This window comes from Netta rufina, assembly GCF_964035555.1.
Source record: "Netta rufina genome assembly, chromosome: 1".
In the NCBI taxonomy this organism is placed as follows: Eukaryota; Metazoa; Chordata; class Aves; order Anseriformes; family Anatidae; genus Netta; species Netta rufina.
This window is the reverse complement of record NC_140123.1, coordinates 164,440,052-164,467,922: the sequence shown is the minus strand read 5'-3', so window position 1 is coordinate 164,467,922 and position 27,871 is coordinate 164,440,052. Positions and strand designations below refer to the sequence as shown.

General features: G+C 47.2%; 2 protein-coding genes across 3 annotated transcripts; both read right to left on the bottom strand.

Annotated features, from left to right (window-relative positions):
* Window positions 1-1,081: 1,081 nt before the first annotated feature.
* Window positions 1,082-3,833, bottom strand: CHADL (chondroadherin like; the record flags this gene model as incomplete). Its single annotated transcript, XM_084306009.1, has 4 exons — window positions 1,082-1,292; window positions 1,562-1,728; window positions 1,940-3,604; window positions 3,687-3,833. The coding sequence occupies 4 exons, from the start codon at window positions 3,831-3,833 to the stop codon at window positions 1,082-1,084; spliced, it is 2,190 nt and encodes a 729-aa protein (XP_084162135.1).
* A 2,403-nt stretch (window positions 3,834-6,236) lies between these two features.
* Window positions 6,237-25,340, bottom strand: RANGAP1 (Ran GTPase activating protein 1). 2 transcript variants are annotated; one of them, XM_084301875.1, is made up of 17 exons: window positions 25,235-25,340; window positions 25,078-25,116; window positions 23,428-23,564; window positions 22,077-22,204; window positions 21,084-21,143; window positions 20,230-20,409; window positions 19,080-19,214; window positions 18,074-18,232; window positions 17,796-17,909; window positions 16,206-16,305; window positions 15,405-15,489; window positions 14,825-14,978; window positions 14,244-14,357; window positions 13,781-13,883; window positions 12,162-12,250; window positions 10,209-10,330; window positions 6,237-7,730 (listed from the first exon to the last, which is right to left on the bottom strand). In XM_084301875.1, the coding sequence occupies exons 3-17, from the start codon at window positions 23,537-23,539 to the stop codon at window positions 7,661-7,663; spliced, it is 1,725 nt and encodes a 574-aa protein (XP_084158001.1). In that variant the 5' UTR covers window positions 23,540-23,564; window positions 25,078-25,116; window positions 25,235-25,340; the 3' UTR covers window positions 6,237-7,660. The 2 variants fall into 2 exon arrangements, with proteins under 2 accessions (XP_084158001.1, XP_084158002.1); XM_084301876.1 differs by lacking the exon at window positions 25,078-25,116 and having other exon boundaries at window positions 25,235-25,284.
* Window positions 25,341-27,871: the final 2,531 nt, after the last annotated feature.

Genomic DNA, 27,871 nt, shown 5'->3' with positions numbered 1-27,871 from the left:
TTCCAGCACACAGCTGAACAAAAACATTACAGGATGGGTGACCAATTGGCTGAAGGGCAGAGCTCAAAGAGTTTTGGTAAATGGAGCCACATCAGGCTAACAGATGATTACCAGTGTGGTCTCCCAAGGCTCCATTTTAGGGCTAGCTCTCTTCAATGTTTTGTAAATGATTTGGCTGTAGGACTAGAAGGTGTTCTGAGCAAATTTGCCGATGACACTAAACTTGGAGGAGTCGTGGACTCTTTGAGGGTAGAAAGGCCTTGCCGAGAGATCTGGACAGATTGGAGAGCTTGGCAATCACCAACCACATGAAGTTTAACAAGAGCAAGTGCCAGGCCCTGCACCTGGGATTGGGCAACCCTGGCTAAATGTGCAGACTGGGTGACAAGATGCTGGAGAGCAGCCCTGCAGAGAGGGATCTGGGGGTTGTGGTTGACAGCAAGTTGAATATGAGCCAGCAGTGTGCCCTGGCAGCCAGGAGGGCCAACTGTATCCTGGGGTACATCAAGCACAGCATCACTAGTCGATCGAGGGAGGTGATTGTCCTTCTCTGAGCCTCTGTGCAGCCTCACTTCGAGCACTGTTCGTGCAGTTCTGAGCACCACAGTGCAAAAAGGACATGAAACTGTTGGAGAGCATCCAAAGGAGGGCTACAAAGATGGTGAAGGGCCTAGAGGGGAAGATGTATTAGAAGTGGCTGAGGTCACTGGGCCTGTTCTGCCTGGAAAAGAGAAGGCTGAGGGGAGACCTCATTGCAGTCTACATCTTCCTCACGATGGGGAGCGGAGGGGCAGGCACTGATCTCTTCTCTTTAATCACCAGTGATAGGACCCATGGGAATGGTGTTAAGCTGAGGCAGGAGAGGTTAAGGCTAGACATCAGGAAGAGGTTCTTCACTGAGAGGGTTGTCACGCACTGGAACAGGCTTCCCAGGGAAGCAGTCACTGCACCAAGCCTGTCAGAGTTTAATAAGCGTTTGGACTGTGCACTTAGTCACGTAGTTTGAATTTTTGGGTAGACTTGTGTGGTGCCAGGAATTGGACTCGATGATCCTTATGGGTCCCTTCCAGCTCGGGAGATTCTATGATTCTATGGAGCCTCTGAGCACCAGTTTTCCTGACCTCTTTTTCTTGCTGGGCTTTCCTGAAGCCTTGGCTTGGTCAAGACTGGCTCTTCTGGCTCCCCAGCCAGGGCAGCTTTGGAAAGCGGTGGAAAATTTCACTTTCTGACCCTGGGCTTCTGGAGGGGACCCACAGGTGGCTCCTACACGCAGGTTGAGCTTCTCAATCCACCTGGAAAAGAAGCAGAAGGCCAGAGAAGGGAAGGGGTGAGGAAAAAGGCAAAACCATGTGGGTGTGGGTTGCTTTAAAGCCCAGCCAGGTTGCTCAGGGCTTCACATGAGTGGGCTTTGAATACCTGCCCACCCCAGCTCCTCACCGCTTTCCTTATGCCAAGCAGGCCCAGGCTATTTTCCTCTTTGCACCTCTATTTCCCTCTTAATGCCTCTGATGTCCCTGTGTCCCCAGTGTGGCAGGGCTGGCTGTCCCCCTGCAACACTCACCGGCGCAGGGGAAGGAGCTGGCAGTTGCAGTGGAAAGGCACGTCCCTCAGGTTGAGGATTTCCAGCCCCGTGAAGTTGCTCATGGCGGGGATGTTGCTCATGGTGTTGTTCTCCAGGTGGAGGCTTTTGATCTTGGCTCCAAGGCCAGCAAAGGCACCAGGGGAGACCTGCAACGAAGCAAGGGCGAGTCAAGAGGGTCCTTGTGGAGGGGAGCAAACCACTGCTGGGAACTGGGGACAGCTTGGAGCAAGCTCCAGCCAAGCCTGAGGAACTTTCTGGTCCCACTCGGGCTGTGGAGCATCTCCCGAAGCTTTGGGAGCTCAGGGACACCCAGGGGACAAACATCCCTACCAGGGCCTTGGCCATGGTCACACATACCTGCTTCAGACCCATGTTGTCCAGGTAGAGGTGCTGCAGGGTGCTGGCCACGGGCAAGAAGGCACTGTCCCCTATGTGCCTGATGGGGTTCTGGGACAGCTTCAGCTCGCTCAGGGCAGGCAGGCCCCTCAGGGAGGCCGTGGGCACCTCTGCCAGAAGGTTCCTCTCCAGGTGCAGCTTCGCCAGCATCTTGGTGGGAGCCAGGGCACCGGGGGCAACGCTCCTGATGGCGTTCCCAGCAAGGTAGAGCTCACGCAGCCCCACCAGGCCGGCCAGGTCACCCTCAGCCAGCTCCCTGATGGTGTTGTGCTGCAGGTAGAGGGAGAAGAGGTTGGGCAGGAGCCGGAAGGCTCCTGGGGGCACCCGTGTGAAGGCGTTGCGGTCCAGGTGCAGGTAGGCAAGCCGTGGGGCCCCCTGGAAGGCAGCAGGCGCCAGGGCGGAGAGGCGGTTGTCGGAGAGGTAGAGGTAGACTAAGTTCTTCAGCCCCAGCAGTGCCCTGGGGCGCAGCTCCTCGATGCCACAGTGCTGCAGGTGGAGGGACACCAGCTCTTCCAGGTCGGGGAAGGCGCCCGGGGGCACCGTCCTGAAGGCATTTCGGCGCAGGTCAAGGAGACGGGTGTCCCCGGGGAAGCCACGGGGGATTTCCCGCAGGGCTTGGTTCTCGCAGTTGGCGTGGTGGAAGTCAGGGGAGCAGGAGCAGCCCAGGGGGCACTGCCTGCTCCGAGGTACCCCCAGCCTCACTGAGGGCATGGTGGGACTGGGGGAAGGTGGCTGGGGGAGGCCACACCTCATCTCGGGGGGCCGCAGGGAGTCAAGGGACCGGCCACGGAGGGCAGGGGGCTCGGTGCAGGTCCCCTCTGCCTGCACCCATGCTCGCCCCAACCAGCGGTGAAAGGGGAGCAGGAGGCAGGAGCAGAGCAAGGGGTTCCCAGCCAGGTTGACCTTCGCCAGCTGCTTGACCCCAGCCAAGGCGGGTAAGCCCCGCAGCTGGTTGTGGGACAGATCCAGCGCCCGCAGCTGGGGGCTGCGGGTGAAGGCATCGGGCGCCACATCCTGGAGGGCTGCGTGGTCCAGGAAGAGGTGCTTCAGGGAGGCCATGGCCACGGCCTCCTCGGACAGGTAGGTGATGGGGTTGTGGCCCAGGTCCAGCCGGGTGGCCTCGCTCAGCCGCGCCAGGGCTTCGCTGGGCAGCGCCTGCAGCTCATTGTGGTCCAGGCTCAGCCGGTGCAGGGCGGGCAGGGCGGTGAAGGCCTCACTGCCCAGGACGTGGAGGGTGTTATGGGACAGCCGGAGCCACCTGAGGACCTGCAAGCCCTGGAAGACCATGTCTGGGAGGTAAACCAGGGCATTCTCCCTCAGGTCGAGGAGAGTGAGGGACCCCAGCCGGCTGAAAGCACCCAGCTGGATCTCCTCAATGCGGTTCTTCTTCAGGATGAGCTGCTGGAGGGAGGACAGCCCGTCCAGGGACTCCTGGTAGAGGACGGTGATGCTGTTGGAGGCCAGGTTGAGGTAGAGCAGCCGCCCCAGCCCCCGGAAAGCCCCTTCCTCCAACCTCTCCACCTTGCAGCGCTGCAGGTCCAAGTGCGTGAGGTATGGGGTGGGGAGGAAGGCTCCCACCGGGACCACCGTGAAGCTGTTGCCCCGAAGGTCCAGTTTCTTGGTGAGCTGCAGGTCACGCAAAGCACCACATTAACCTCAGGGGCTGCAACCCCTCCCCATCCCTGTCCTCCCCCGGCTCCTCACCCACCTCAGGGACGCTGCCAGGCACAGCCGTGAGGTTCCTGTTGAGGCACAGGACGTGGGCGCGGAGGTTGTCACAGACGCAGGCTGCAGGACAGCGGGTGGCAGCCGCCCCCCCCAGCACCAAGGCCACGGCGAGCAGGAACAGCCCCATGGCGGGGGGCACCTGCAGCTGGGGAGAGGCAGCAGTGAGGGGCCATGGTGAGGGGCCAGGCTCCTGCGCTCTCCCTGATGGCATCTGCTGGTGACACTGGGGTATAGGGACCGTAGCCACAAGCCGGAATAGCCTCTTCTTCTAGCACTCACGGGGAATTGGCTTTGAGCAGGCACCCCCCCCTTACTGTTAGCATTGAATCGTCTCGATCTCTGCCGATCTCAGTCCTTCCACATCCAAAGCTCAGGTCTCATAAGGCACACAGGTTTAGCTACCCACGGCTCCCTGAGCTGCCACGCCGCGCCTGGAGCTAGCAGTTCCTGGCGTTTTGTGGGACAATGATCGCCACTGTTAAGCTGCAGGAAGGAGCTGGTTGATTTTGGCCAGGAGGGAGCGAGCCCCTAGGGGAGGGGGTACCGGAGAGGGGCCGAGGCTGGGGTGAGCACAGGGGGAGGCAGCGGTGTCCTAGCACCCCCACGGTCTGGGGAGCAGCAGCAGCGGGGTCTAGCAAGACTCAAACGCATGGGTGCCTGTCCACTTGTTCCCACCCCCCCTCCAGCTCACACCGGGATCACCTCTGACCAAGACGATGTCCCCAGCGCTGCCCGCAGCTGGAAACTGTTGCTGCTGCCTGGCATGTCCCAGTCCCACGCACCTTGGGGGGGTCCCGCTGTGGGTTCCTGGTCCTCAGGAGATGGCAAAGGAGGAGGGAAAGCTGCTGCTTGGTCCACTGGCTGCCCAGCTTCTGCGCCTTCCCTGTGCCTGCACCAGTATTTATAGGAGCGAGCACTCCAAGAGTAAGCACTGGGCCCCTTTGTGGCACTTTTTTCCCCTCAGGGCTGGCTGAATGCCAGAAGTACAGGAGGAGGAGGGGGAGGAATGGGAAAATATCGCTGGAGTAGGGAAGCCGTCCAGGCATTGCATCACCTCTGTCGCAGGACGACCAATGTTGAGCAGCTGAAGCGAGTGGGAAATTTGAACTTGCCATTTTCTGTCGCCGTCTGCTTACAGCACCATAAATGTGTGTGCGTGGTGCCAAAAGGTGACATCCAGCCACTGGTGTGGGCACAGCAGTGAGGCCGAGAGAAAGGAAAGCTGCCACATTTGCCATCCCCAATTCTATTTATTTTTTTCTGTTTTTGAAGAGGCCAGGGGCGACAGTGCCTGTGTGAAGTGTCATTTGCTTGCATGCGGCTATGGGGAGGGCTTTCATTTTCCTGTATGACTCATTATTTCATTTTTTGGCTATGCATTTGACCCTGCAGCCCACGGGTCCCACACAGAGCAGATCTCCACGCTGCAGCCCGTGGAGGAGCCCCTGTTGGAGCAGGTGGATGTGGCCTGGAGGAGGCTGCGGCCCATGGAGAGCCCCCGCAGGAGCAGGCCCCGGGCCGGAGCTGCAGCCCGTGGAGAGGAGCCCACGCAGGAGCAGGGGTCTGGGGGGAGCTGCTGCCCACCCGTGGGGGACCCGTGCTGGAGCAGTTTGCTCCTGGGGGTGGACAAGGCTGAGCAACTGGCTGCCCAGCACGGAGAACGATGATCACCACAGCTACATGGGCAGCTGAAGGCCCTCCATCCCCTGCACCAAGGAGCCCCACAGCACCCACGTAAGCAGCCCCGTGAGTCTCAGCATGCTGCTGAGCTTGTCCTCACCCTCCAGCAGGCCAGCCGAGAGAGGGAGTTAGGAGAATACAATAACTCACTAACCTTTTAGAAAAGAATTTGCTAACTTCTAGAAAAGGGGGAAGTGAAAGGGGGAGTTAGAGGGAAGTAGAGAGAGTGCTGACAGCATGAACAAATTAGTTAAAGTAAGAAGCCTTGGGCCCCTTTACCAAGGTCAGTCTCCTAATAAGAGTGTGAGCCTATCTTAAGAACCGGGCAGAAACTGGTCCTAGGGATGGACAAGAGCCAAGGAGCAACTGAGTCTGTGCAAAGACAAGAGGTCAACTAGCAGTGACGAGGAAGAGTCAATCTTCATCCCCATGACCCCGTGGGAGGAGTTTATGGAAATGACTCCTTGGAACTAATCTTAATACAAAGCAGGGACAGGTTATGAATACATGTATGTATAGGCGAATTGTGAAACTTCAATATGTAACTCATTACTGCATAAAACCAAGGCAAGTTGCCACATCAGCTGCACACAACTTCACCAGGACTCCCTTCCCTCCCCCGTGCTGCCCAGCGCTGAGTAAACATACCTACATACATGAACAGCTTGTACCCAAAGGCCAGCACCTCTCCCCCCAGAGTGCTGCTTTCCTGAGTCTGCCAGAGCCGGCCACACCACCTCCCCCAGCCCCCCCCTTCTCTCCGCTCACTGTTATCTCACCTCAGCCCAGAACCTGGAGGAATTTAAGCAGAGAGCACAGGCACATTGGTCTTGCACATACCACAGTTTATTTCATCCAGTGCCCCACACCCTTTCTTTTCCATCAACGCTGCCTGCAAATCCTGCGAGTAAACACCAGCTTTTCCTGCATTTATGGCAAGCATGAAGGCCTCTGCCAGCTGTGGCAGATTGCTTCCCCCCACCCCTCCCCCCAATTAATTAATTAGTATTAGACTAACTCCACATCATTAACTTCTCCTGACACTGGCACTATTTATGGTGTAGTCAAGTGTGAGGTCTGGTGAGGAAGGATGAATGATGAAGTCTCCTTCAGGTAAGAGCAGGTAGGGAATGATCAGCCTTAGTAGAAGGAAAACTTTTTTTTTTTTTTTATGACCTAAAAAGAGATGTGTTGATTCTCAGAGGCTTGAAAGAAGGAGCAGAACCAGCTTCTGTGCTCAGAAGCAGCGCAGACAGGTGCCACGAGCATGCATACAGATGAACAGTCCCCCATAGAGAGGTTTAGGGGCACCTGCTGCTACTCCTCCATGGCAAGAATTCAGCACAGCCCCAGTTGTTTGTGCTCATACATGTGCACAGCCTTCAAACACGTGAACAGTGCACTGTTTTACCAAAGGGAGGAGAGGAGGGAGGAGAAAGGGAACACATATTCCACGGAGACTTCATGGATTGTATTCATTTCCAAACCCAGCCTATTTGACTAGGAAGAGAAGGGAAAGGGACAGGGAAAGGGAGGGAAAGAGGGAAACTACACAGGCAGTGACAGAAAAGTTACAATAAAAATATGCTTGCTCCCTTAAGCAATGGCCACCAGGGTCAGCCACACGACACAGACATTCCAAGCCACGGCAGCAGGGGAGTAGGATATTGAAATACGCGTCGGCCACACGGTGCCTTCAAGAAATGGACTCGGAAGAAGAAGCAAAGGGGAGCACACCTTGCCCCTCTGTGACCTGGCAGCAGCAGAAGGGGGTCAAGCACTCCCCTGGCCTGGAGAAGCAAGGGCAGCAGTAGCAGCGTAGCCTCCCCCCTGCACAGTGCTGGATGCTGTCAGGCAGGAGTCACAGTCTAATAAAGTTGAATGGACAACAGGGTTGATCCTGATGAGAGCGCTCCTGGGCTCTTTGTTAGGCTTGGCACACCCTTGCCAATGCTACGGAAGTGGAAAAGGATTCTTCTTTTCAATTCATGCCAAGCTCAGAGCAGCACTGACTTAGTCTAGCGTAAGCATCTGCCCTGCAGAGCAGGGAGTCACTTCACGAGGAGTGGAATAAGAAAAAAAAAATTCAGCAGGATTTGTCCAAGTTTATGAAAGCAGAAGGAAGGACACACCTCCTACAGGGAGAATAAAAAAAAAAAAAAAAGGACAGCATGTCTGCATGGGCTCCAGGATCTTCTCCCACTATGCAGCTCCAAGTTCTCTGCTGATGACAGTCCTATGAGGAGGGAAGGGCACAGCAGCATCTCTTGCCTCTCACAGCTGGTGGAGGGTTTGCAAAAGCATGTGGCGAGCAAACGAACAGGAGTCAAGAGCACGGTTTGGTCTGTGGAAAGAAGAGAATTATTTAAAACAGCAAAGTTTAGAAATTGTTTTGTATCAGACACAATTTCAAATGCATTGGGCTTGCACGCTCCAAAAGCTACATCTTTTCCCCTCAGTTCTCTCTTCTTAAACCACTCCCTGACCTCTACACAGATCACTGCCTCCCATTCAGAGCACGGTGTAGGAAATTCTCTCTCCTGTTGCAGTCAGGAAGACAGCGTCCAAGAACCAGAATTTATTTCCACGGGTACAAAAATAGGCAGCAGTCTGCTCATCTGTGCAGCCCAGTGTCTCATGTTTGGCAGCAGGAAGTGGCTGGGAAAGGAACCCCCGCCTTCCCTCCTTGCGATGGAACTTTCCATACACATCAATCATTTAGGGCCCCCAAAACACACAAGACGTGCCTGCTCATATTTGAATATTTACTCACCAAGTCCTCTGCTACCTTTGATCCAACAGCAACTCAGTCTCCGGAATTTTTTAAGTCTTCACAAAGAGGCAGTGTAACCTCCTGCTGTCCCTGCCCCTTAAGCCAAGAAACTTGACTGGGCTGCCTCTCACGGCACCTTAGAAACAGCTGCCAGAAACTGCAGCCCATGGGCAGAAAGCGCCTGGCACGGAGCGTGCAGTAGTGAGGTCCACCTCAGAGAGAATAAACTGATCCTTGAAACTAGACGAGGGAGCTACACGGTCACATCGGGGTAAAGGTGGGGTTAAATCTCCCCAGCATTCCCACCAGCTCCTGTTTCCATGAGCAGCACAAACTTCTAACCATCAGCACCCACCCATCAGGGAGTTTCCACTAAAGAATCGTAATCCAATGTCTTCCGCTGCTCTGAGAAATAAAAAAACTCCCCTCAAACCAATGCAACCTCTGTCACATGAGAACAGAAGTGCACATACATTCAGCATTTCCTCCTAAAGAACTGTAGGAAGGCACACGTGGATTCACAGCTCCCTCTTGTGTCCGAGAAAAGAAAATGAGGAGAGACAGCAGAGAAGATGGATACTGCTTACAGCCTGTACCCATGACCTTGTTATTTTTTGAGTAGAGACCACCACCACAAACTGCTGCGAAGAACAGAAGAGAACAACTACTCCAGAAGTAAGCCACTTGCAGCAAAAAGCAGGAGCGCTCTAGCCTTGGCATCTGTGAGAACCTCCCAGCTCAACAAGTTCACACTATCTAATGGCAACCCTAAAGGAAATACCTAGAAAATATCACAGGAATGCGTACCGGCTAACTGCAGCCAACTGACTCATGGGTTTGACAGTGTGGATGTAGATTTGCTGTAGGAATGGAGCCCACGGGAGCTCAGCAGATTACTAGATTAACCAGAGGTCTCATTTATAGTTCGGATGTCATTTGTTCTGATTCAATTCCAATCAACAACAAGAGGGCACAGGTTAATCAAGAAGCTATTTTAATTGGACTTTGGCGATCCTGAGCAGACAAGTGCAAAGGATTTAACAGCTCTTCTCCTTGTTCCCTCAGGGAAAGCATTTTAAGAATTTATAAAACACAAAAGGTATATTGCTTGTATACACCTACTGTTGCTTCATTACACTGCACAGGATGTAAGTTTCCTTGTGATATCATCACACCCTGTCCAACTCACTTACTTTACTCCTCCACATACAGATGAAAAACATTTATTGGTATTTTGCAGGCCTGGAGCCTTGGACCAGTTTACACACACAAACACAGGGGGACAGTGTCCATTGCGTGCAGATTTTTTTCTAAAGGTTGCATAAGCTGAGCTGCAAGGCTACTCCAGGCACTGCAGTCTGACATAAGCATTAGAAGGGCCACAAGCAGTGAAGCAGAGCCCCCTTTAGTGTATTCTCCACTTCAAGGGATTTAAATCCTGTTTGAAGTGGTTAGGTCTGATAGGCAGTAAGCAGAACTAGTTTTGATCAAGCTGGCTCTTCATAATTAGCACTTGATAAAGAAGTAAGCCATTGTCTTCCTCAGCCTTTTTATTTTAAGGCTGGTATTGGATCCTTATGCTGTAGGTATACATTTGGTCAGCAATGCCACTATTAGCAGCAAAGGAAACAGCAGAAATCCTGTTAGCTGGACAACTCCACATGGCAACTCGATGCTTCTTGCTGAAGCGTACAAAGATCAAGCTGGAGGTGTATTTGTTCAGTTGCTAAAGCACAGGACCATGGGCGGGTACAATGCCTAATTGCTAGTCTGCTCAAGCCAAAGAGGGGACATGAGATGAACTGTTCCACCCCAGGTGCCTACTGCTTCTTAGTCAGGTAGCTTGCCTGGCTCATTCCATCAAGATGTGTTGCTCTAAACCTTGCAAACTTCAGTAAGCAAGACAAAAGTAGAAACCTATGAAAAAATTAACCCTTTTTTTCAGAATAGATATTTCCTAGGTTCTAACAGAACAGTTGACCTGTGAACTAACTATTAATTCCCACTGACTCCCATGGAGAAGACTGCATTGACAGGTATGATACTCACTTTGTGACAAAAGCTGTGAGAACTGGAGCCAGGGATTTGGGGAAATAATCTTGCTGGACCATATGGTTCAAAGTCATAAGAATACCATAGAGGCTTGGGACAGTTTTGATCTTCTCTTCACTCTGGAAAAAAAAAAAAAAAAAAAAAGGATGAGAAGACAGAAATCAAGCATCGGATAATCACTATTTTATCTAATTCACTATAGCTGAGAAAGGCAATGAATCCTCTGTAGAATAAAGTGCTCCCATACACTGTAGGAAATAAAATTGTACAGTGTTCCTCAAGACAAAAGGTAACCAACTCTATAACCTCCCAGCAACAGCATCTGAAATACAGCAGGATCCAGAATATTTTAGTATGTATCAATTAGATATTAATCATTAATAGCATCAGCAACGGAGAAAAGGAAGTAACACATTCACAAGTAAAACAGACAAGTCTCAGAGGCTCTATCAAAATGTTCTTCTGTGGAATTTGACTTGACTTCATCAAGAATTGAGTTGCCTTAATTACATTATTTTTCTCCTGCATTATTCCACAGTTCATTTTTTACACCACTTCCAGTTCTTTGTCAGTCTGCCTCCAGAACTTGATGCAGTATCCCCAGAACTGGTTTCACAATTACAAATAAGGCAAAGTTATTGTCAGTCCCATTGCTGTTCCCCTGCTTACGCGATAAGCAAGCTCTTCTTGCTCCTAACATGATGCTAACCTACATGCCCTACTTCTGAAGTTGTTTTCATTTATTTCTCCAGTACCATCCCACTAAAGCCCTCCGCTCCATAAACAGGATCTAGACCTGAATTCCTAGGCATATGACCTTATATTTCACGGTGCTAATAACAGCTGTTGCTCATGTGCTTCCACCTATGTGGGATGAAGTCCTGGAAGCTGCTCCTGCTCCAAATATGCCTAACTTATCAACAGTCCTCAGTACCACAGAGGACAAATAACTGGTTGGCTGATCCTCAAGGGCATTACTATCAATATCACTTCCTGGTCTGCAAATTCTGGAACAGAAGTCTGTGTTTTGTGCTTCATGTTATTTTCCATACAGGGTAAGAGGTAGATGGTAGGCCCCAAAACAAGCATTCTGCAGAGCAGAAAGCCATCTTGGGTTCTGTAGACGTGAGAACTGGAACACACATATCCAGCATGTCAACAACTTTCTGCTCCCTAAACTGAATATTACTGGAAGGAAATCCATAACCTAATTAAGAGTAGGCTGCTATAACATAAGTTATAGATATTCTGCTGTTTAAAAGTGTCTTGGTCCAAACTTCCATTCTCAGTTTCTAGGACTTCAGAAACATTGACCTCATAGTACAAGTTGGCAAAAGTACTTCTTAAATCTGCAGACAGAACCTCTCCCCAAGTCATCTCACTGGAAGTAAAGCTACGGGCAGTCTGACACAGTTTTCAGGTTTTCTACTGACCCTTCCACCCTTTCTCATGAGGAAGTTTATTCCATACGAAGATGTATTTGACACTGGTGAGGAGCAAAGACACTCCAAAGGATAAAGTTTAATGCCACCAATCAAACATGAGTAGCTGGGTATTTGGTTTTCAGTCATGCTACCAGAAGATACTCTAAAGAACCATGCTAATTAAAAATATGTCTAGGAGTCTAACGTGCAATATTATCACAGACATCTGTAAGAATCCACAGTCCAGCAGCACAGACTCTCACATGACCCTCCCTACCTCCAGGGGATGATTGAGATTGCAGAGCACATTAAGCAGAAGAGGTAAAACGAGCTGACACCACCTTCATCCTAATGTGATCTTGCAATTTGCAATTTTTGCTGGTCCTGCAGACTTCTATTGTCCCTGGGCATCAGGCATGCACAGGCACCCAGCTGCTTCCATGGCAACATAATTACCCACAACCCAGCCAGTCTGGTCCTCAACAGCCCAAGCAGACCATAATTTAACTCTTTCCTGCTTCCTCACCTTAAGGAGTCCCATGTGGATCAAGAGTCTTGTGACAAACGCATCCGAATTAAATGTGGCAGAAGTGAAGGCTTTCCTCATCAAGGCATCTGAAGGAGAAACAAATGCGTTGTGGTAAACATATGGGACCTCAGGGAATACAAGCTGTTGAAGGATTTTTGGGAGGTAACCTGCCTTAAGAACCTAGTTGTCTCTACAGGACTAGGTAGAACCTCTGAAATTCAGACAGGTAAAACCCGGTGCTTTAATATAAGGCCCAATACAAAGGCCTACACAGGAAAAAAAATAAACCCCACACTGTTAAGCTTCTAATGCAATGCGACCTCAGTCTCATGCACCACAAAACACTCTCAGTGCCTTTGAACTTGCATGCACATATGCATACATACACAAACAATTAGCTGAAATAGAGCAGCAAGTGCTAAAGCCTTGAAAATTTAAGGCCAGCAAGGTTTCACCTCTCACTAGGAATCACAAGGAATGAGAGAAGTAAGTTGTTCAGTTCCTTTATGGGCTCTCTTGGGCCTATATTCTGCTGTTAGCTATGGGCAAACCAGTGCTCTATCCTCTCTTGTCTACAAGGTAGACAAGGCACACATCTTGACTTCTGACTGTTCTGGTGTCTTGGAATGACAGAACCCACTGCAGCAGACTTCAGACAAGGTGTACATCCTGTGCTCCATTTTTTTGTTGGAGACAACTCATAACAGGCATCAGACAAGGCCAGCACTCGCTCAGTGAAATGCCAACTGATTAGTTTTGGCTGGTTGGACCCACACACAACTCCACGGAACTCTATTATATTACTGTTGTATAGACAATACAGTTTCACCATGTTTATGTATTCCAAATGAATAAATTGCTAATTAAGCACTTTATTTTTTTGCAATAATTCAGGCTAAATGGCCTTAAAGATAATTAATCCAGTTCTTTTGCACAGTACTGATAGGTAACTCATGTACAGGAAAACCGTACTACTGGGGGGATTTTAAAAAAGATGAAAGACAGTGGTAACTTGCCCAGGAGTTGTTAAGAATTTCCATTTCTAAGTGAGAACATGAAGGGATATTATTAGTCCGTGCAAAAAATCAGACCTAACTGGGTTGTAATATACAGTGAGGAACAGTCCCTTGCTGTATGTCAACCTCTGTGCCTTGTCCCATGTTGTAATGCAAATCTTTGCTTCCTGAAGAGATTAAAGAGATTTCAGACTGATAAGAAATGACACTAAATAAGAGGCCTCTCTTTATACTATCTTAATAAGAAACTGGAAAGCTATTTCCTGCAAAATACTTTTTCAATGAACAGTCCTGAAAAAATGCTGACCATGGGACACAAAGCTAATGGCTATTGACAGGACAGCATCAAGAAGATGCAGGTAAGGGCAGCAAAGGTCCAATAAGACAGCAACTACAAGAGACAGTCTTCACTAGGCTTTGGAAGCACAAAAGCTGCTAAGGTCAGAATGAGCTTCTACTTTCACTCTGTACAATAGCATGGCACAACTTGGTACTGTGTTATCTGGGCTTTCTTGCTGCCAGGGTCACAAAAATCAAGTGGCCTGGCCCTCAGAGGCCTTCCCTTGCATTGCATCATGAAGTGGAGAAAGGCCCAGTCACCTGTTGTTTCATGCACAGCTGTTTTTACTGGGGCTTCATCTTTGAAGACTGAAGATATCCTTAAGAGAGCTGTAACTACTTTCTCTACATCAGATGTATCTGTCTGAAAGACAAAGAAAAATAGAAATAAGTCAGGAGCCATTAAGTTAGCTGCTAGCCAGATACAGAAGATAGGTCTCTGCAAGGCAGTGACAAGAATTATGGCTTCCAGCTGACCGATATCAGTTGTTTTTTTCTTGGCCATACTACAAAGCATAAGCAACACTATGAAACTACGAAACAAAGTTACTGTGTAGAACCTCTGGTGCCAGTATAAGCATTAACCACATCAACAGCTTCCTTAATGCTCTTCAGGATCACTGGCAAGAAAATGCAAAGCTAGGACTCAGGAGAAGGTTATCACCTCTGGGAATTAAATGACGCCAAGAGAGAATCAAGTAGAGCAAAGCACTGTCTCACCAACCTGCTGAGCTATCAGCACAGAACACTTTGGTCCCAGTCGCAGCAGCTTCTCGGGTGACGGGAAAGCAAGGAACGTGGCAACATCCACAGGGGGAGATGGCACTGGAGTTGAATCCTGAAACAGGCAGAATCCATCTCAAGCTTACTCTTAGAAGCAAATAAATTGGTACAGTACCAAAGGTACATGTCTGACTCACAAAGGCACATCAGGTCTAAATTTGAGAACTATTTGAAGCTGGAATGAGTCTAATTGCAACAGCCACAATATGCTCTCATGACTGTATGGCATTGCATATACAAGGTTCCCACCATTTTCTGGAGATGGGGAGACTCTGCCCATGTTTGTCACAATGGCTGCCCAGCCTTTCCCTCCACACATGTGCACATGGACAGTTTAATTAAACAAGTTTCCAAGTCACCCATTTTCTTTATTTCCTGTATGTTATCCTCCTGCTTGTTACCACAGAGCCAGTCCACACAGGCAGGCATGCGAACTCCTGCCAGCACTTCAAGTTCAAACTCACTCTAGATCTCATTTCCTCCTTCATTCTCCACCAGGCGAGGAGACTGAAGATAGCTTACCTGTGATTCAATTATCTTCTTAGGAGTCAGTGAGTCCTGTTCTCCCTGTCCTCTCTCCTTAAGCTGTTGCTGTTCTTCCTCCTCCTCTTCCTCCTCTTCTTCTTCTTCCTCTTCTTCCTCCTCTTCATCATCCTCCTCTTCCCCTTCATCATCACTAAGGTTTGAGAGTTTACATGTTACAGCAATTACATACTTGCAATGCCTATACACTAGAACCCATCTATTTTTTTTTCCCTTAAAGGACTAAAAAGCAGCCTCCCCCCCCTCAAGTCTTGCTGCAAGAAGTACATCTCCACCTACAACAGATTATGAGGCCACCTCAGGCTTCAGTCACCCACTTGACAATGATGAGCAAAGAGCCAAGAACGCGGTCAATAAACAACACTGAGATAATTCCATTGATGAAAATGGGGTATGACACTTATCCTGCTTCGGGAATCCCTTAACGGTACTCGACACTGCACTCAAGCCAACATCCATGTGCAATGTTACAGTTCTTACTGTAAACTAGGAAGGTGAATGAAAATACTAATGAAAATTAATGGAACACTTCTAATTTAAACACTGGTGCCCTGCTTACCTCAAAGATCCCAGCACAGATGCCATATTAAAGCCTTCAAGGATCTCCTGCAGTTGCTCACATCCCTCTTCTCCCAGGCAGTTACCTAGATTTGTGGGGGGAAAGGGAGTAGACTTAAGAGATGCACACAATTTTGTTCTGGGGGAAATTGTTATTGATTCTTGTCTATCTTATTTCTGAAATTGAACAGTTATCAGTCATTTCTACACAACCCCTTGGAGGCAGCAATGCAGAGGTCATTATCAAACAGCTGTTAAACAGATTTCAGAGGCATTACACAATGTTTGGAGACAGGCAAAAGCCTTAATTACTCAGTATGTCTTTGAGAAACTTCCTTCTAGGTCTATAAACAGTTCTCGGTCTCAGCAATCCATGGCCCAGCACCACTGAAATGCAGAGACCTAAGGTATGAATGGCAAAAAGCCAACAGTGATCAAAGTCTCCTATTCTTCCGCAGAGATGCACACCGAGGTTTTTAATTACATTTCTGAAATACCTGAGATCACATTGAACAATTTAACATTTTATTGAAAAGAGTTATGGGTATCAATTCAGTCTCTCCCTTACAAGGCATACTGAAACTTTTTACCTTTCATAACTGACTGAGTTCATGGCATAACAAAGCTTCCAGGATCTAATCGCTTCCTGTCCCTGCGTCATCTAAGTTCAGCTACTCTCACGTTTCATTTTTTAAATGCTGAAAATTGCAAGACTAGCATAGGTAATACTGTCAACACTTTTCCTAGTGGTTTCTAGTTGGGGATCAGACTAGACGTGCTTTTACCTAGCAAATTTACTTACCATTGAGATCCAGCTTCTCCAGCTCTGCCTTATCTTCAATAGCTTCAGCAACAGTCAGAGCCGCATCTCGTTTGATCTCACAGAAGGACAAATTCAGTTCCTAAGAAGCAGGAGAACCTTTGTTTACCAAATTCCTGTAATACCTATTATCCCCGTAAGTTTCACATGCTCACAAGCTTTCTGGAAAGATTCTCATTTGAAGAGGTTCTCAGAAAAAAAAAAAAAAAAAGATTTTTCATTGGAAATAAAACAATAGGTATCTCTGCCTCTTAAGAGTAGTGTTTTGAGACATACCATCATTAAAAGCAGCACTACTGAAGTTAAGTGTTTAACTAAAAAAAGTCACGAAGACCGTGCCATTACGAGTACACTACACCAGCAAAGCCCTGCTGCCAGTCACATGACTAAGTCAGCATTTACACACCAGCAAGTCTTGCTGAAGAAGGGTAGCTACTGCACTAAATGAACTGCACATTTGCCTTTCAACACTTACACTGCACATTAAGACCTTCAAAAGAAGCTACAACTGGTACTACATCTGATAAAGACAGACAGCATAGAAACAGTGTGGACAGATGAGTAAGAGCACAGTTAATCAACTGCCAAGCACCATCCCCCACCATTCCACACTGAGTTCCATCAATCCTTTCCTGAGATGAGATTTAATATTAACAAAAGGGAAGTAGTCCTTGAACAGAATGAATCAGCTACTATTGCCTCATACTACTCTCCCTTAACCACTTCTGCTCTGGAAAAAAAAAAAAAAAGGATTTGATTTGTGACTGTTCACATAAACACTCCCAATAGAAATCTTACTTAAGTTTTCCTGGGAGATTCAGAAATAAATTCCAGTGGAACCAGAAGAGGCCTGAGCAAAGGATCTCACACCACAAAGTACCTACGACTTTCTGTACCAGATTCACATACGTAGATAAATGTTAGCACTCAGCTAGATTTTTGTTTCTGACTGTAAGCTTATAAGAGTAGGAATTGTGTTCAGCATCTGTCCCAGGGCAGTGGTGACCTGTGAGAGGTGTTTCTAGAGATTCTAGTTTACTTATACTACTGACTGGACTTAGGCCTGTCTAGAATGTTGTCAAATGCCAGTAATGTGCAAATACTGATAGGGAAGGCTATGGTACTGCCAAAAAAACTGAAAACATTTGGATCTTTGATACATACCCTAACATAGAAAGGCAACAAATGTATAAATAATGAAATGATTAAGAGATTACAGGATGTTTATGAGGAGGGACTTTTCAGTGTGTTCTCGTGCCCCTCTGAGATTCTCAAAGCAGATATTTGCATTATCAGACTTCTTGAACAGCACTTGCTTGAACAGCAGCGGCTTCAAAAACATCAAGTGGAGCCTAAGCAGATCCTTGGTATGCCTCTGTGTAGAATAGTCTTAGCTGGGTTTGCTAATGCCTCTGACCTACAGGTTATTGGTTTTGGTTATGAGCATAGAGTGGCACTGAGTTGAATCTCACCTTAAAATAATCAGTAGCAGTAGGAGAATGGACAGAAAACCAGGGAACTGGAAACACAGCATTTTCAAAAAATTCAAAGCTAAACAGCAGAAGGCAGTACCTTTAATTTATGAAGCCCTTCTTTAACAGCATCCGCAATAGCAACAGCACCCTTCGAACGCACCAGGCAGTCTCCAAAGTTGATCACTTCAATCTGCCGTAGCGACTTCAAAGTCTGCAACAGCACAAATTTGGAGGTATAGACATGCAAGTAATCAAGTGTCATATCATTCCTGGAAGGCCAACTTCCCCACCAACCCACATGTAGATGCTAACTAACTGTATCTGAAGAGACCAGGAGGCAAGTGACAAACAAATTAATTGTTCATAACAACCCACCTCTGCCATGGCCACAGCTCCTTTCTCTGTGAAGGTGTTGTCATTCAAATTTATAACCTTAAGCAGTGAGTTGATAGCAAAGGCCTGGGCCAGTGCTGTGATGCCAGGATGGTTGATTCCATTCTGTGGCATATGGACCTCTTCCAGAGTCCCAATGATCTGGGAAAGGATGAAGATGAATAAAAGACTGTTAGGAGACATACTTCAGCTCAAGAGTATAGCGTTCCATTCTTTAGGATTTGCTCAGAATTGTTTTCTTGCAACGTAAAAGTCCATTAGCTCTTCTGCACAGAATTATTTATCAGCAATTATGCCACAAGTTTAAGTGAAACTGCAGGCTCACAGCAAGTGTCAGATTAATACAAAGCTGTGATTCCAAGGGTCCTGCTAGCATATCTGCTCTAGGTACCTCAAAACAAGAGTTCCCTATCTGTGGTGTAACAACCCTCAGACAAACCAAGAAACATCACTAGATATGATACTTACCTCATTAAGATCTATACTTTCCCCTGACACAAAAGTGTAAGTTGACAGTGTCAGCTAGAGAAAGCTAAGCACCATTTAGAGCCCTCACAGGATGATCTTGGCAAAATAAACAGGTTTCTTCTGCCAGATGACTGAACAACTAGCCAGAAAAACAACTGGTACCTGATCACCTGTTATTCCTACCACAGTGCCAGATAACCTCCATGAGCACAGAAGGAGAAGCAACAGGACCAACGGTAAATTACTCAGGAGATGCCTATTCCTCCCTCAGCTTTACACAGCAGCTAGTTGTGTGTTTGGAAACTTAGGTCACAGAAACATTCAGTCACCAATTCTAATCACACTCAAAGACTGCAGTTTCTGCAGCAAACAGCATTGTGATTGACAGTCAAAGTCAGTGAACGGACAGCCTGCCACTGCCTCCAAGTCACTGCAAGCACTGTGCATGTTCTCTTTGACATTAGCACTTAAGCACACCTTGCTCCAACTTGCTGTCACAAAGCTCTGGTTTGGTACTTACCCCAAAAGCTTCAGCCAGAGCAGTGGCACCATCATTCTCCAGACGATTTCTGCCAGCCACAAATATTTTCAAAGCAAGAGGCTTGCCCTGGGCACTCGATTTCCTGTGACACTCTTTCAGAGCAGCTGCCAGTATCTACAGGAAGCACAAGTAGTTTATCCTACCTCAGCATCTCATTCTGAAGGAATCCAAATGTTTTCTATATCCAGCTCTCATGCAATACTTCAGACATGCTGAAATAAACTTGCTTCTACAGTAGGGTATACAATAAAACTGTTACTACAACACTTGATTCATGAACAGGTAACGCATTGAGCTATATCTACTAACATTCCATTTGTGAATAGGTAAACATAGAGGGTCTTAGTGATAATGACAATGACAGTCAGTCCTGGTTTTCCTGCTTCATCCAACAGGCATCCTTCAGTGCTAGGCTTCGCAATCCTGCTCTCTCACATCCAAGGACATTAGATCTCTTGACATGAAATCTAAGGTTTAGGATAGACCTGTTTTCCTACCCTAGGATAAGCTCATCTGTTTTTCCATTTCAGGAATTTATCAATATAAACACAGAGGGAAGGGATCTTGACAGACTGGAGAAGTGAGCCCACAAGAATCTCACCAACTTGAAAGGGAAATGCCACGTCCTGGGGAGGAATAGCACTATGCAACAGTATATGCTGGGGGCCAAATGGTGGCAAAATAGCTTGGCAGAGAAAAACCTGGGAGTCCTGGTGGGAGAGGAGTTGACCATGAGCTAGCAATATGTACTTGCAGCCAAGAAAGCCTACTGGCAGGCTTTGGGAGAAGGTGGTGTAAAGAAGACTGTCAGACACAAACGTATCAGATAGATGCAGAGGAAATTCCACTTAAACACAGATAAATGCACACAACCCCTTTTTATTTTGAGGGTTGTTAAACACTGGGTTAGGTTATCCAGAGAGTCTGCAAAGTCTCCTTCTTTTGAGATGTTCAAATCCTGACTAGACACAGCCCTGAGCAACTTGTTCCGATTGCTTGGGACAGGAGAGCTGGACTAGACAATCACCAAAGATCCCTTTCAGCCTCAACCATCCTGTGATTCTGTGTAGACAAGTCTGCAGCCAAGTCCTGGCTCTGACCTCATTCCCAATAAGAAGACAGCCCTCACCTTGCCACCACCAATGCCCATGCCACAGTTATTGAGCTTGAGTTCCTGCAGGGTGTAACACGCAGGGCTCTTCAGCAGCGCCTCGAAGCCACGCACACCATCTGGCCCAAAGGCATTGTCACTCAGGTCAAGCTCCACCAGCTGGGCTCCAGCAGTGATGAGCGCGTCCCCCAAAGAGATCTGCAAGGAAACAGATGGCGGGGGTGGGAGGGAGGGAGCGGATTGACTCTTCCTGACAGCAGCACTGCAGCGGTAAGGTGAGCCAGTGATGCTGCAAAAAAATTCCACTTTGAAGACATTCTGCAAAGCTGCATGGGGAAATAAAACTTCACAGCTAAAGCCAGAGCAGGAGCTCTGCAAATGAAGCTGAAGATAACTGCAAGGCAGTCATCAAGAAGTATCCCATCTCTTCAGGTCAAATACGCAATTTTCAAAGCAAGTTTCCCCTCTACGCTGCTTAAAGAAGTATTTTCTCATTCTGTTAAGTGCCTCATGTTCTTGCTCCACAGAGCTCAAGGCTCGGGGGTTGAGCTCTGTAATGCTCCTGGAAGAGACAGCCATATGGTTTTATTTAGAAAGCTTAGCTCCCATACTGCCTATCAGATCATGAAGATATCTTCCCCAGGGACAAGCTTCTTCACTGATAGAGAACTGCATTTGGCCTTTTATCAGCTCTTCCCCACCTTATACAGAAGCAGAGAAAAAAATCGCTTATGTATTCTGAGACACTTAGTGTTAACAGGATAGAGGAAAAACTCTGTGCTAACAAAGTCTCAAAAGCATACTCCCACAAAAAACATGACAGGTGAGAAAAGTTATATTAGTCAGAAGTCTCAGATCTAGTTTTTACTTACCAAAGCAGGAGGGATCTCAGATCTTAGCCTCCCAGTGAACATGTCACTCCAATGACACCTCTAAAATAAGAAACATACAGATGGAAACCATTAAAAATATGTAGGACAACACAGTTGTACAGAGGTTTACACATACAAGCTGCATTACATCACCGTGAACACCTTAATTTTGTCTGCCTTCCTCTGAGCTTGTCATTTGGTTGTGCTAAGGAGCTATGAGAACTGATGTTACAATTACTTCTCTTAGAAGGACGTAAAGCCACCAAAATGCATACTGTAAATAACATTATACAAGGATTGTTGCTTGCATTTGAGCTGGAATTCTTTTCCGCTGAGAAAATTACCAAAGGAAAAAACAGCAGGAAACTGAAGGATACATTAGGAACCATTAGGAACGTAGAGTTTACTAAGGTACGTGGCTCAACAAGCTGGACTTACTTGAAAAGCCACACTTGGGTGATTAACGTGAATCAGTGTTTCATATTCCTCTCCTACAAAGAACAGTGCCTCTAGCAGCACAGCATCCTCCTAACTTTAGGCTGGGACAGTAGTGGGGAAACATAGCTTTAACACCAAAAAACCTCCTGGTGCATTTCCTCCATTATTTCTTCATTATTCAGGCATTATATGAAGCCTTGTTGTCCAAAATATCTGAGCCAGCTTTTCCATTAGAACTTAAGTTTTGTTGCCACAGGTCTTTGTTTGTAAATAAGATCTGTAGATGCTGCCTCTGCAAAGAGACTCTTCCTTGCACAGCTTCCCAGCTTTAAGATTGGAAGCCTTCTGAACAGGAAGCGTTAGGAATGCAGGAAGTGCTCCCACTATCCTAAAGTCTTCAAGTTCTGCCATTTCCATATGGTTGTTCCTAACACTGGAAGAACGAAGCAAGCTTTTGTGCTAACTCAAGGCAGGCTATGGCAAGAGTACAGATAGGCCTTTGCTATTTCTACAGCACTTCTTCCCCTTCCACCACCACCCACATGAGGGTCTCACCTTGAGCTCTGATTTCTTCTCCAGGGCTTTGGCAATAACCTTTGCTGCCTCCACACCCACCGTGTTGCCTTCCAGACGCAGTGCTTCCAGGCCATCAAATTCCTCAATTTGTTTGATCACTTCTTCGGCTAGAAAGAGCACAAAGTCTTGTTGGCTTTTTAACTACCATCTTAGGTGCCACAGTAACACACTGATGCAGCAATACTTGGTCAGTTCTACCCTTAGCAAAAAGAGCTGAGCAACACTATCTGAAAGAATCCCGAGACAGCAACGGAGAACTGAACTAAAGTGTCAGGTCACTAGAGAGAGAGTTCTCTGTTCACCATCCTTCTTCATAATTTATTACTAGTTCTATTATCACACAGCCATTCTCATATTTGCAAAAGTTTGATTCCTCTGCCATTCAGCACATTATAGATGTATGCACTCCCAAACTAAGACATGAGGACTAAGCTAAAAGCTAACAGCAATCAGCACCCCATCAACAGGATCAGGTTTGCACTGACTGGAAAAATACATGTCTGGTCAGCAAACATTGCAAGGCAGAACAATTTGACTGAAGTCTTCCTATGCAAGACAAGGGAAAAGGCTCTCCCCTGTCACTGGCACTTGTTGTCATTCTCAAACTCCAAATCCTTTCCCCACAGCTCAGTGGCTCCGCACTATTAGAATGGCATATAAAAAGCACCACCTTCGGAGTCGATAGCAGAGGTACACGGCACAACAAATAATATCTCTGAAGAACATGCTGTTTCTTCACGTGGCAGAAACGCTGCTCTAAATATATACACTTATTCTACTGATATTTACCACACTGCCTGTCACTGTAAGACATTTTTAACTGGGAAACACACACACCAGCCAGAGAAACATCCCAGGAAAAATAAAACAAACGTGACAACACCACAATAACAAGCCTAACAGACCAGAATTTGGAAAGATAAGGGACTACAGCAGAAGACTAGTGTATCAGCCCATTCCTTGATGCAGGTCTTTGAAACATCTACTTGCTCTGAGTGCTATCATGCACCTGCTTACTGTGTGTAAAAGGAACACTAACTCTTAATGCACAGTGATTGTCAAAAGCACTGGGAGAGAGCATCAAGAAAATAACTACACGTGAAAAAGCCAAACCCCAATTCCCTCAGCTGTAGCGCTGCCAGGGTACCAGGTCAAAGCAGGGTACAAGAAGGGAAGGAAACGTCTCTATCAGAAGCAGCTGTAGCCACATAACCCTTGCATCACACCTAATATTATGACAACTTGGCCACGCAGGACAAGTGGGAGGTTTACCACAAGACTTTAGAATGGCAGGGAGACACTTCCCAAACACAAAGATATTTTCTCTTACCATCTTCAGCTGTATTCAGTTTAAGGCTCTGGCCTTTGAAGCTCAACTGTCCGCCACCCACTTTGGTTTTGGCAAGTGACTCCGCTAGCTTGGTGATGTCTTCGGATGCCATTTTTCTGCTTTCCCAATGTTAAGAGCTGTCAATTAAAAGAAACTGTCAACACAAACTAGAAAACATAATCTGCATTAATAATCATCCGTATTTAAACATTAATGTGTTTTTTGTTCCCGAGATATCTAAGTGAGCTTTCAGCATCGTTAGTGTTTTCCCCAAAGCTCTCAACAGCCAGGCTAGATTAGCATTTCAAAGCCCACCAGACAGTGTTGATTCTTCCAATACTGAAGTGACTTGGGTTTTGTTGGAGTTGTTACACTTCATAAATAACCAGTAGCTAAAACCACTGACTATGACCACATTAAGACGCGAGTCTTGCGTGCAACACTTCCACAATTAAAATGTAACATTCCTCTCTCTCCCCAAACCACATCCCTTAATTATACATGCTGCACGTTTCTCCTGTTCTCTAAACCAAGCTAGAGCAAACACAACAGTTTTTCCTTTTCAGCGATAAACCCCGCAGTGCCCACATCAGCAGTTCCACAACCACTTAGCTGCTGAAAAATCACGAGCGTTGTACACTAAGCTCTCTTATGGGTTCTCTTTCTCTGCAGATGCCCCACAGTTTTATCACATGCAGGATGATCCTGCACTGACGACAGATTACTGAATGACGACAGATTACTGAATGTTCCACTTTGAGGCCACCCATACGTAGTTGCACCATTATTTAACGAACACCATCCACTGTGTGAAGTGTCTGGCCTCCATTCACCCAGCAGGACAAACAGAGCACAGTTTTTGGTTGCGCCTCCAGTGGGATAAGGGCCTACATGCAACTACTGCTTAGAAGTGACATAAAAACAGGCTTCATGTGTCAGAAAGGGATGAAAATCCTTTTCCTACAACAACACAAGACTGGACCCTTCCATTCTTGTCAGACTTCAAAGCGGACCCATAATTACGCAGCTCTTTACGCTCAACAGCACTGGTTTTAAAACACCCCCTAAATGAAAGCTGTACATCCACCCGTTACTCCTGCTACCTAGCTGTGAAGAATTTGCCTTCAGTTCCCCCAGGGTAGAGCTTCTCTTCAGCTTTCATTAACCCTCGTATTGCTTCTGGACACAGTAAAAGCCATCTCCACAGTCCGCCAACGCCACCTTTTTAGGTTGGCTGCTCTCTCAGGTAGGTGCTACCAACCAGAAGATGCTCCAGTAACTTACTGCACTTCTTCTAGGTCACAGACACCGTGCTGATGGACACTCCTGACCCCTGATAGTCCATCAAGGAGGAAAGGATGTCCTCCTGTCCACGAAGTCCTTACGTTATGGGAATAAACGATGGATAAGGTCCAGAGATCCGTCCACCTGGCTCATTTCTCAACCTCAGAGCAGCTCATGGCCCTCCTGTGAGGATCCTGGGCGCCCTGCAGGTGCGCTCACACCCTCGGCTCCTCCTTCCCTTAAACCCCCGCGCACTTTCCCCTTAGGCTCTGCCTATTTCCCGTCCTCATTTCACCACACCGGCTCGCCGCCACATCCTGAGGCGCGCGTTACCGCACCCCGCCGGCCCCAACCAGGCGAACCTACCAGCGCCCGGCCCGCCGCCGCCTCTCCCACGAGAAAAACCTTGAAAAAAGAAAAAAAAAAAAAAAAAGAGACAAAAAGCCAATTAGCTCACCGGGCGCTACAAACGCGACCCGAGGAGCCCCATCTCCCCTCACGGCCCCCCCCCACGCCCCGTCACCTCCGCGCGCCGCCGGCCCAGGCCCCCTCGCGCCGCCGCTGCCGTTGCCGGAGAGGGCGGGGGCGGGGGGAGGCGGAGGATTTGAAAGCCGGCAGTTGGGGCCCCGCCGCCGCCGTTGGCCGCCCGCGCCGCCGCGTCGCAACGGCCCGCCCCTCGCCCGGCGCCTGCGCGGGGCCGCGGGGCACGCTGGGATGTGTAGTTCGGGGGGGGGACATTTCTCCATCTCTTTGGAGAAATAAACAGGATCATATCAAATATATCCAATTCCCTTCTCTGTCTTTCTCCCAAATATCAGCTGAGCCAAAGGGGCAAGAATAAAGCCTTTAATTGTAGATGCAGCTGTACTGGAATGAAAGTGTACTTTACCATTACAGCATAGATTGATACATTAATTCTCCCTAAAAGAATAGCTTTAGAAATTAAAGTCAATTTTATGACACTGAAGATATTTTGTAAAACAGATTTTTGGCATTTTGACTCTGCTGAATATGTGCACCCAGGACCTAGATATCTGTGCTTCCAAATTATGAGAATCTTCATGTTAGCCACAGAGGAAAGGTGTCATTTTATGAGCGGGGCAACATCTGCTGGGTTATGACCTTACAGGTCAGCCCTCAGTACAACAGGCAAAGGAAATTGGGGCAGGGGGAAGTATAATGTGACATTCCATGGGGAAATTCAGTCTTGAAAATTAATGCTCTTGAATTAAAAAATAGTGCTTATTCCAGTATAACTCCTGATTGTGTATAGGGTTTGGTTTTGTTCCTCTTTCTCCTTGGCTTCTCCTAAGCCTTCTTGTTCTCATCCAGCTGCAGTGTTTTTCTAGTCTCTCAGATGTTGAACTCCAAGAGCAGGGTTGGAGGCTTCTTGGGTTCTCTGACTCACTTGATGCTTCATGGCTCTGTGATGCTGCCAGCCCTGCGTGATCCAACATCAGGTCTCTCTGGGTTTATTTTTCCCACCAGGCTAGCCCCACCTTTCTTCTGCCCAAAGCCACCCCTCAAACTGGGATTGTCGTTTAATGAACATTTTGCCCAGCAGCTTCTACAGTGGAGGCCCAGCTTGCTTGGACTCTACCCATTGTCATGGTGTCAATATCTAAAAATAAGTAGTAACAAATTCACTGAACAGGTAATAAAAATGAACACAGTTGTATCCACAAATAACAGTAATCTTTGGATCGTACCAGAGAGCATAATGAATACCTTAAAAAAAAAAAAAAAAAAAAAAAGTATATTATTGTGATTAAATATTGTGAAAATAAGTAGGACAATATTCTCCAATGTCATATGGTACATTATACGATTTACAGCCTATATGTCATGAATTATCAGTTTATTGTGTTGACAGGGCTGCCAGAAGTCAATCCTACTCAGTATAATCAAGTATTTCCTTTTCTGATTAAAATGTTTTAAGTACTAAGGAATTTTAATACATTTTAGATGATACCTTCTACCTGCATCTGAATATTGTCTGAGTTGCTTAGCTGCAAATCATAAGTGACACTGTTTTGGGTCATGGTAAATACAGGATTGAGATGCTGAAGAGTAAACAGGATCTTGGTTACATTTAAAAAGAGGGGATAATTTAAACGAGTGTCAGTCTGGAAACTATGATCTGACAGGAGACAGAAGCCTTCAGGGAGAGGAGAACCTATCCTATCAAGGGAGTCTGCGTTGGGAGCTGAGCATAAAGCTCATTTCAGAAGGATATTTGAAGTTGATGGCATTGCAGCTGGGCGGGGATGCATGAAACCTTTTTTTAAGGTGATCTGTGTACCTCTGTGTTCACAGCCTTTTCCCGTGACAACATAACTTGTGGTGCCCATCTCCTGCTTCCCCCGATAACTCACCTCCTGGGGTTCTCCAGCGTGGGGTATTGTGGCGGTACAATCCACTTTCTGGAAATACTGAAAGATTTGAAATGAGAATAAGCCAACATCTCATTCCCAAGAAGTGCCTAAGCTCATATGTATAAATATAAATATGTATGTATGTGTATGTATATTATGTATAACATATGTATATTATATAACATAGAATGGCATATAATAATAATATCATTTTATATATACACACAGTATCTTCCTTTCTGCACAGGAAGGTTGGTGTTTTTAGATCTTATTTACAGGGAAGCTGCTCATCAGTGTGGGATGGAATAAGCGTTTTCTGGCCAGAATAAATAATTTTTCAGAATGCGTAATTGCGATGCCCCCCCTCCCAGCAAACATATGTGTTCGAGCAAAAGGGTCGCTTCATGCATGTGATACCCCTTCCCTCCCCCCGGGGGGGGGTCTTGCAGTTTAGTTCATTGCTGCACTTCACGTGCAGACAGGCACTCTGCAGAGGCAGCTTGGCTTTCTTCTGGGGTATATTCGATATATTGCTAAAGACAACCGGAAAGGAAAAAAAAAATGTATTAAAATAAGATCGGAGCTTCGAACATTCCAGAGCTTTATTTTTTACTATTAGTATTTCTTTTTAAGCCCGTTTCACCTTAAAGAATCTCAAAACTGGCCGGGAGGGAAAGATGCGTGCGTGTTTGCCGTGGGAAGCGGTAGCCTCTAGGGCCCAGAGGATATGCGGGAGGCATTTTCTCTTGCTGGTGCGGCTGAGAACGAGCGGCGAGCGAGAGACC